We start from the raw sequence: 9168 nt of genomic DNA, 5'->3' as shown, positions 1-9168 counted from the left end.
AAAATGAAGGCTAATCATGTTTTGGGTGTACTATTCCTTTAAGAGGTCCTGCATAGAGCATATTTACAGAAGAAAAATGTTTGTTTTTTTATCTTAAATGCAAAATGTTTATATATTTCTCTTACAATTTTGATATAATAACCGTACTGCTCTTAGAGGGTTGCTCTGTCAATTAAAGGCATGTTTTAGAGACTCTATACTCAAGTTAACGATTAATCGATTACTAAATTAGTTGACAATTATTTCAATAATCAATTAATCACGATTAATCCAGTTGATCGCTTCAGCCCTGCGCCACATTAAGTGACATAAATATTTTTGATTAAAAAGTTATTTGTTTTTCATACTGGCTCCCCTTCCAGGAAATATTTCAGAATAAAAAAGTTCAGAGACTGCTGGAAAAAAATTTTGGGAGACTTTTTGGTGCATGTAAAGCTTCCATCATAGCAATGAAAATCAGTAAAGGTTTTTACTAGTCTTACTTGCTGAAATCGCTGGAGTTCAGAATGTTGGTGAAATAGCCCCAGACTTATTGATTTGCTGGAGCTCTGCCGGTTATGTTGCATGATGGTTTGCTGATTTGCATATAGAGCAAGGAGATCTGAATATGTCAGCCGTTTTCTAAGTGGCTGATAAAATATGTGCTGACATCTTGTAAGAAAATACCATGTCACTGTTAGCTTTATAAAGCACTTGTTTGACCTTTACAATCTACATTTCTCTGGATAGCACAGTAGGTGTGTAACTGTTTGATTATTTGTCCTTTAAATGGTTTTATTAAGGTGCTACGTTTTCTATATTCTGTACAATTTCACTGTAATATTGATCTTTTGTTGGGACATTTAGCGTGAAATGCAGAAGCATAATAGGTACGTTGGGCCTTCAGTTCTGCTGTCTGTAGAATAAATGTATAGATTGTTCTCTATTTACAGAAATATGCAAAACAGGTACTGCCTGGTAATCAACTAAAACCAGTGTCCCGAGTTTAACTCTGTTAAAATGAAGTAGTTTTACAGAAAACCGTGATAAAACATTATGTTTTTGTTTTCTGATGTTTCTCGTGTATCTTTCAGGTAACGTCCACGTTTACAGGAATGGAAGAATGCATTTTGCACACCAGAATAGACAAGAAAGACGAGAGCAGCAGAGAGATGTAAGATGGATCCGAAATTGTTTGTGGTTTTAAAACGAATTTGGTTCTAATGAGTTCCCAATGGACTGATGGTATTATTATTTGTTTTTATCACCTCTATTTAGGGAGGGTTTGCTCTGCTGGTCCAGCTGATGCCCATCTTAATTCTCATCATCGTTTCTGCTCTCAGCCAGCTGATGGTCAACCAGCCTCCTTACAGCCTTAGCTATCGTCCGTAAGTGGTGGTGGGAACCGGGCCATATGGTTACATTACTCAAATGTAAAGCATTTGAACATCCTTCTGACCTTTCCTTGTCTCCATTTCAGATCAGCTGGACATATTCACAAAAGGCATACGTCACACCTAAAGGTGCCTTTCTATGTGGCGGACCGTTTCAATGAAGAATTTACGGGCAATAACTTGAAAAATGTTGAAAGAAGCGTAGAAGAAGACTATATCTCTAATCTAAGAAACAATTGTTGGAAGGAGAAGCAGCAGAGTAAGTCTAAGGGCTCAGTTAATATTAACTTTTGCCTTCCCCAGGTTAACATATTTACTAAGCTGTTCTCTAATGAGGCTGGGATGGAAAGTGGAGATTCTTTCAAATATTTCCTGACACAGTTTAGGTCTGTATTGGTGCTTAATGTGTAAACTTTTATATTCTATTTAGAAAAATGTGCTTGGAGAAAAAAAACTTAAGCTTTAAGTCACAAACTGAAAACCAGACAATTTAAACAGAGAAAATTGGTGTAGGGGCAAACACGGTTTCACAGCTATGTAGTCAATACCGTATTTTCTGGACTATAGGGCGCACCTCACTAAAAACTGTGGATATAATTTTTTTTTTTTTTTACTGGAAATGTACATATATAAGCCCCTTTGGGATATAAGCCCCCCCTGTGACTGGTGCTAGCATGTTCTTTTGCTAAATGAAAATTAGTCCCTTATTCTTTCATTTCCAACTTTCCTCTCTGGTGGTTAGGAATAAAACCACAGAAAATTCACACCTTTTTATAAGCCACATGGGAAAAGTAGCGGCTTACAGTACGGAAAATATGGTAGATGTTATAAATGATCTCTTATTATTTTGAATAATGCTTCATCCCTAAATAAAGGCATATCATTAAGGGAAACCTGACTCCCTTCACCTGGCCGATACATGATTGAAACAACATAAACGGATCAATTAGATACATCACTTATCCAGTATAAATTTAAAAGCACATTTGATAGTGTACTCGCTCTAATCCAACTGCTTCATGGCCAGAAGCCACAGCTGCTTTCAGTTTCTCTCTGAAATCCTTGTTTTGCATTAGAGCAGCAGCTCTCGAAACCCCTTTCTCTGCCCACCACCTTAAAACTTCAGTGGAATCTACAAGTGCTGCCATTATATTGGACCATAAAATGCTGCAATTTATGCCTATTTAGCTACAGAAATACTTTACAGTGAATACAAAGCTGCTTATCATGTATAGTTTCAATGCTGTTTATATATTTACCTCTATAGCTCCACCAATTTTTTTTTTAAGTGTATAAAATAATATATATATTGTACATTTTAGTTCATTGGAACTAAAAATATTTAATGATTATACAAGGAATGCCCTTTATACACAGCTTCCTGGTGGCGTTAGCTGTGAAGGGCTCTATAGAGCATGTTGGAACCGAGCTGATATGAGTTGGTTCAAACCCCAAAAATGAAGAGGGGGAAAAAAGAACACTATTTAAATAACCTTTTACCACTTTGCTAACTTGAAAATTAGCAAACACCACCTTTTTTCGTGGCATGAATATAGCATATGGTTGGACTACAAATGTTTCCATGTAGAAAATCTCCAGTAAAATTCACAGCATTTGATGATATTTAGTTTATTAGCCTGCTTGTATTTTTGACACACTTTTTTTCTTTTTGTCATCCTTCCAGAGGAAGGTTTGATGTATCGTGCTCGGTACTTTGGAGATTCTGAGTTGTACCAAAGGGCTCAAAGAATGGGGACCCCTAGCTGCTCCAGACTTTCAGAGATTCAGGTCATACTGGATGGCTAGAAAACTCTTGCAAACTCATGGGTACGTTCATATGAATGGTGTCGTTTTTGTTCAAATGTTTATTTTCCAAGCCTTCTATACATTTAGAAGCTTTTTTATCTTAAATATGACTCTCCTTATCGTTTCCATCTCAATTGGCTATAATATCCCTTTACTCTGTCTGAACTGGGTTCTTGCCAGATGCTAAAACGAAGCAATTAAAGAAAATCTGTGCTGCCTCTTTGCTAGTTAGGCCTACTTCTAATAAGTTTGTTCTTTTTTCTTTTTCATATTTGGAGTTGATGTTCATATCTCACCTATAAGAAACTATTTGATTTACCCTGTGATATGTCATGTTGACCCACAATATTTTTAAAAACAAATTTCTGCAACTGCTACTCTCATTAAAATTCAGGACATCGGCCTAATTTTTAACAGCATCAGCATAAGCAGTTGTTGCACTAAAATGCAAGTCCAGTTGTCAATTAAAGGGCTGATATGTAAAAAAAAAAAAAAACGGGGGTATTGGCCTAATTTCAGCATAACTGGAACAATGTTGATGAGCCCTGGTGAGAACCTTGGTAAACTCAGCAGCAAGCAGTCCACTCTAGATATTGATGTCAGCTTTGTTTTTCAAAGGACAGACGTCGTCTGATACGTCATTCTCATGGATTGCCTATCTTACGCAAGGGTTAGGTACTTGGGAAAGAGTTGATTGTTATTTTTTAAGATATCAATGCTTCATTTATCGTAGATTTGTTTACAGACCCATAATAGTTTAGTGTCTTGCTAATTGTAAATGTAAAGTGGAATTCTACCTTGTTAAATCATCCACGGGTACCTTGAAATAATTATAGTAAAAGATCTAAAAGAAATAAAATTATCTATCAAATGCAACAAAAAACAAACATTTAGCATTTTATTTTTACTTTAAAAAAAATCTTTGACCCGGATATTATATATATTTTGCATAAAATTCTTTATATGGATATCTGTTGAGTTGCAAGAAGTACTGTGTAATTGGAAAGCTGAGTTTAAGGAAAAAATAGTGCTAAAAGATATCTTTTTTTGTCTTTTAACGCTTATAGAGAACATTGCTGTTACTGTAACAAAATATCTAACTATTCCTTGTGTATTTGTTTTGTTTTTTTCTTTTAGTTCGTCGGTCCTTGAATCTAATGGGAAGAAATCAATCTGAGCCCTCTGTAATTGGAGCATATTTCTGCAGCAAACCAAGAGAATCTAAACAAGCCTTACACTCAGTGTGCAGAGGGGCCTCTTCAGGGGACCTCTCCACAGCTCGATTCACTTCCTGCAGAGCTGCGAGAAGCTTTGAGCTGCCTGCTGACATTTTACTTCCTCTCCTGTTTTAACCAGTGCTGACGGACATCATGGTGGAAAGTGACCGAGTTATCATCTTTTGGAATGATAAAGACGACTGCTGAGATTAGTTTCCTCTGCCCTGATGTTTTGATTAGAAACCTGAAGGCCTTTCTCATAGACAAGACAGTCTGAGCCACTCCAGAAGGGGGCAGTGTGTAATTTTTATAGTTCTTACCAATGTAAATACTCATTTTACTTAACAGTGCAGGGGAGGGTAGTCCTTTACAAAATTGTTTTGTGAATTTGCTTGTAGCCTGTTGGATCATAACTAGTATAAAATGTTGCACAGATTAAAGTAAAGCATATTTATTAAATTAACAAGCTGAAATTCTATACATTTGAATAAAAGTTGTCCAATGATTGACTGGAGTTAAACTCATTTACACGGTGTTTGCTTTTGATTTTGTGTGTGAAATTAGCTGATATGAGTTAGTTCAACCCCAGAGGGTAGATCCATACAGCTTTAAATAGATAACTTCTAATGTAATAGGTCTAAAGGTTTTAGATCCTTCCAGAATGTGACACTTTTACAGACCCCTTGATGAGATGGGGGTCCTTGAAGGCTGAGTTGAATAAGGAACAAAGGAAAACCTTACAAACCTATTCCTAACAGCATATGTATGAACAATAAACAAGACATCAAGCATTAATAAAAATAATTTATTCTCTTTAAGATACAAAACCGTTTCCGGCGGTAATATTTCATACTACATTCCCTTTAAAACGTGGACATCCACATTCATATAAAAGATTTATGTTCACTAGTCTTCAGTCACCTGCAATCAGGTGACAAGCTGCCATAAGATAAAGAGTTAGGTCCTTTGATCTACCACATATTACAAATGTGTTAGGACCTTATTTCTTTTCTAAATGAATATACAGTACAGGTAGGTGTAAAATAAAAAAAGTTCGGTTGATCTAATAAGACACATTGGTACGGCAGGAGTTAGCAGCACTCTTCAATTAACAGTTCTCCTGAAGTGTAGAGTTTCCTCCTGATGGCCCTGAAGCTGCTGCTCAGCCTCAGGTTTCTGTGGTGCCTTGGAGACATAGCAGATGGAGGCTTGCCTCCTTTGAAGAGCTTCTGAACTTTAGGCCAGAGTCCTCCAGACTCCAGCCTCAGCACCAGAGTCACATGAAAAGTCGGGACCAGGGTGGGATCCACTGCTATTTGATCCACAGTGCACAGCAGGCCCTGGTCGCTCCTGTCCACGCACAGGTCTATCACGGCTCCCCTCAGTCCACAGGGTTCATTGACGGCCAGATGGAGCAGCTCTTGGCTTATGTTGTGTATCAAACAGTCGGGGATGATGAGTTTGGAGCAGCACAGGATGGATGATGCATTGTTAAGGCTTTGTGTGATTGTGGACACCACCTCTGCAGCCAGGGTCTCCTCAAGGGGGAAACAGAAGCTATTCTCTGACTCTGACAGGGATAAGTCTGCCACAGATCCTGGAACAAACATATAAAAGCATTAAAATATGGTCTAAATATGCAACTTCATGTTTTCATAGACTGTAAAAAAAAAAATAATAAAATAAATAAATAAATAAACTCCACTCACCAGATTCACTCCTGTAATCCTGATCTGCAGAGGCCCTCTGGTTGATCCCTTTCAGCTCAGTGAGCCTCTGCAACAGATTGCTCCAGGACAGCCTCTGGGAGACCCCGTCCTCCGCTGGAGACGGAGGAAAACTGCCATCCAGGGATTGGTTGCAAGAAAAAGACATTTATAAAACAAATGCCTTATTTCTATGAGGAGAAAAAAGTGCGGCGCTTGGATTGCACTCAAAAAGCATTAAAAAAGTGCGGTGGTCCCTCTCACAGTTGGTCCCTCTCCTGCTCCTGAGCTGGATCAGCTGGAAAACACACTCTCAAACAATGGGACAAAGCTTTAAATACCTCCTGAAGTAGGCCCCGCCCAACTGTTTTCACAGCCAATCAGATTTTAGCTCACGTCCTCAACGCTCTAGTCTGCCCGGTTACATTTGTTATCCCTTTGTGACACCTTCCCCCACAGCTGAGAAGCAAACGACCCCCTCCAAACTCATTTTCATGAGTAACTCTTAATCACATATTAGTTGGGAGTTAATCAGCGTTACAAAGCAAATATATGATTGCTGCTTACTTTAGATTCTGCAACACAGAAACATTGCTACACCGAGCGAGACAGTAAAAAAACACGATGAAACAAGCAGCTGATGAATCAATTGTTGTGAAAAGCCAAGCGAGGCACGTTTTGCACGTAGGGCTCGTCTTTTTGTCAACAGTCAAAAGGGGGGATGCGCGTCACTTTGGCAAATTTTAACCTTAAAGAAGCTAAACTGCAAGTTTCCAAACGGCCCTGAAGTAAAACATGCGTCATATGTTGAGTTAACAAGAAATTCAAAAGCTACTACCAGGGTAAAATAGGCCTGTTCTAGAACAAATGCAGATCTTTCTAGAAAACAAGATCTGCTGTCTGTATGGTAAATACATTTGGAATGAATTGCAGTTTTTATTTGTTTGTTAAAATAAAACATTAATAGGATACATGGTTTATTAAACTACCGCTTAGCAAAAAGTAGTTTATTCAAGTATACTAAAAGTGCACTAATTTCATACTTAAAATCAGGCAGTGTACTTAGAGTTTACTTCATCTAAACTATATTTCATATACTTAACAATAGTATAGTTTACTTTATTGATTACTAAAGTATACTTTACTAAACTTAAAAATGTCCCAGTTTAGTTTGAAGAAATATTACTTTAGTAATACGTCATGTACATTGTTCGGTATACTTTCTAAACTTATACTTAAGTATTCTCAATAGAATTTACTTCGAGTGTACTACTTTTTGCTAAGGCACAGGCAACTAAACTGAAGGATAACCCCTCTGGTTTCTCATGCATGCACATAAACTTAAACCATCCCCCCCTTTCAAAAACAAAAAAAGACTTGATTTCTCCTGTTTCAATAGATGCCTGGCAGAGGTGTAGCCAGAAATTTTTTATAAGGGTGGCCAGGCAATAACCAATGCACACGTATTTACCGGTATTTAAACATCCGTAATTTCTAAATAAAAGGCATAATGGATAAAACTACTTGTATCAATAAAAATTCTGCATAAGATTGATATTGACAAGCACTAATATCTACATAAATTGATTATTTGATAAGTTTTTATTAACATTTTTATTTATCTTTGATTTAACTGAAGGCTCTAGATGACTTCCAGAGACACATCATTTTCTCTTTACCCCATATAACACAAAATCTAGTTCTGAAAAGAGCATGAATTTTGTACTTATCATCTTTTATGTTAGTATATTGGTGTGTATAATTAACCACAAAAAAAATGTTTTGAATAATTCACTTGAGAGTATTACTGTTGCCACCGTCTTTATTAGAGGGGGAAAAATGCTAGGGGTGGCCAATGATTGGCTAAGGGTGGCCATGGCCACCCCTGGCCCCCATCTCCCTGTTGCCTGGTTTACTTTAACTGGATTTCCCTGCAGCTTTCACATTATTTATTTAAATCTTTGTAGACTTTTTCATAGTGGTGGTGGGGGGGTTCTAAGGTGCTGTAAAATCTGTCTGCCCACTGTTGTGGCTAACAATTACAGACCTTTTTTCTCACTTTCTTTATTGGTGAGTTTTATTGGTGAGACATTTTTTACCCAGTCTTGTTCTCTTAGTTCTTAGTTTAATCATAAACACTGATATTACCTGTGGCAATTGAGGCCTACATGGCTTTAAAATTGGGTTCTTGAGTGACCTATTGAGAGTCTCTCATGGATAATCCTGGTTGGCTGCTTAGTCCTCGGAAGGTTCACCACCATTTTATGTTTTCTATGTAGATACTTTTTTACCATCTTTTTACCATCTGTTTTTCTTAAATGAACAAGGAGAGGGGGGTTGATGTTGAGTGATGTTTAGCAAGGTAATTACTCCCTGTAGGCTTGTGACCAGGCAATCTGGTTTTCTAACTGGATGTGTCATATAGGTATGGCAAATAGTCTGCTTCCAAAAAAGCCAACACCACATCTGTATGCATCATGTTTGTCAAACAAATTTCCAGTAAATCCTATAAAATAACAGATCAATGGACTTTAGCTTAGTATAGTTTCATCATGAAGACTTAAAATAATTGATAGCTATAACTTTATTGATCTCACAATAGAGAAATTCACCTCTGCATTTGACCCATCCCCTTGAGGTGCGGTGGGCTGCCATTGTGCGGCGCCTGGTGAGCAATCAGGGGCTAAGGGTCTTGCTCAGGGAACCAGAGTGGATGCTGTGGGGATCGAATTGGGTACTTGCAACCTTCTCAGAGCACAAGGGCACTGCTCTTACCCACTAGGCCAACACTCCCACATAAAAGCAAACCAAACAATAAATGTGTCTCTAAAGAAACATGTGTTTAATGTATAGTTGAAGTTGATTCATGTTTGCATTTTTTAACAGCTCTTCCTATACTTCCTATACTTCCATGATCATGTCATGACCTCCAGAGACAATATGTTTGATTTAGATTCATGATTTAACAGAGGCAGCTACAGCTGCTCCTTATTAAAGGTTTGTGATTTTAAAAAGTCTTATTTCTACATGTCTGTTGTGAAGAATTTTGAATACTGTGGGTGAAAC

The 9168-nt window shown here is 37.5% G+C and overlaps 2 protein-coding genes across 2 annotated transcripts in view; one reads left to right on the top strand and one right to left on the bottom strand.

The window, feature by feature from the left end:
* LOC107100328 (dnaJ homolog subfamily B member 12-like) overlaps positions 1 to 4928 on the top strand; it is a 10178-nt gene extending 5250 nt beyond the window's left edge. The window contains exons 5-9 of the mRNA XM_015398814.1: positions 1074 to 1153; positions 1258 to 1367; positions 1460 to 1632; positions 3058 to 3200; positions 4317 to 4928. Of these exons, the coding sequence (XP_015254300.1) occupies positions 1074 to 1153; positions 1258 to 1367; positions 1460 to 1632; positions 3058 to 3179 (485 nt within the window). The 3' untranslated portion in view covers positions 3180 to 3200; positions 4317 to 4928. The remainder of the gene's footprint in view (positions 1 to 1073; positions 1154 to 1257; positions 1368 to 1459; positions 1633 to 3057; positions 3201 to 4316) is intronic.
* Positions 4929 to 5408: 480 nt separating this feature from the next.
* On the bottom strand, positions 5409 to 6407 carry LOC107100418 (DNA damage-inducible transcript 4 protein-like). Its single transcript, XM_015398918.1, has 2 exons — positions 6106 to 6407; positions 5409 to 5993 (listed from the first exon to the last, which is right to left on the bottom strand). Exons 1-2 carry the CDS (start codon positions 6269 to 6271, stop codon positions 5488 to 5490), a joined length of 672 nt encoding a protein of 223 aa, XP_015254404.1. The 5' UTR covers positions 6272 to 6407; the 3' UTR covers positions 5409 to 5487.
* Between the last annotated feature and the right edge of the window lie 2761 nt (positions 6408 to 9168).

Source organism: Cyprinodon variegatus, unplaced genomic scaffold (genome assembly GCF_000732505.1).
Source record: "Cyprinodon variegatus isolate N-32 unplaced genomic scaffold, C_variegatus-1.0 Scaffold1, whole genome shotgun sequence".
Classification (NCBI taxonomy): domain Eukaryota; kingdom Metazoa; phylum Chordata; class Actinopteri; order Cyprinodontiformes; family Cyprinodontidae; genus Cyprinodon; species Cyprinodon variegatus.
The sequence above is the reverse complement of the archived record's forward strand: the minus strand, read 5'-3'. Positions and strand labels throughout refer to the sequence as shown.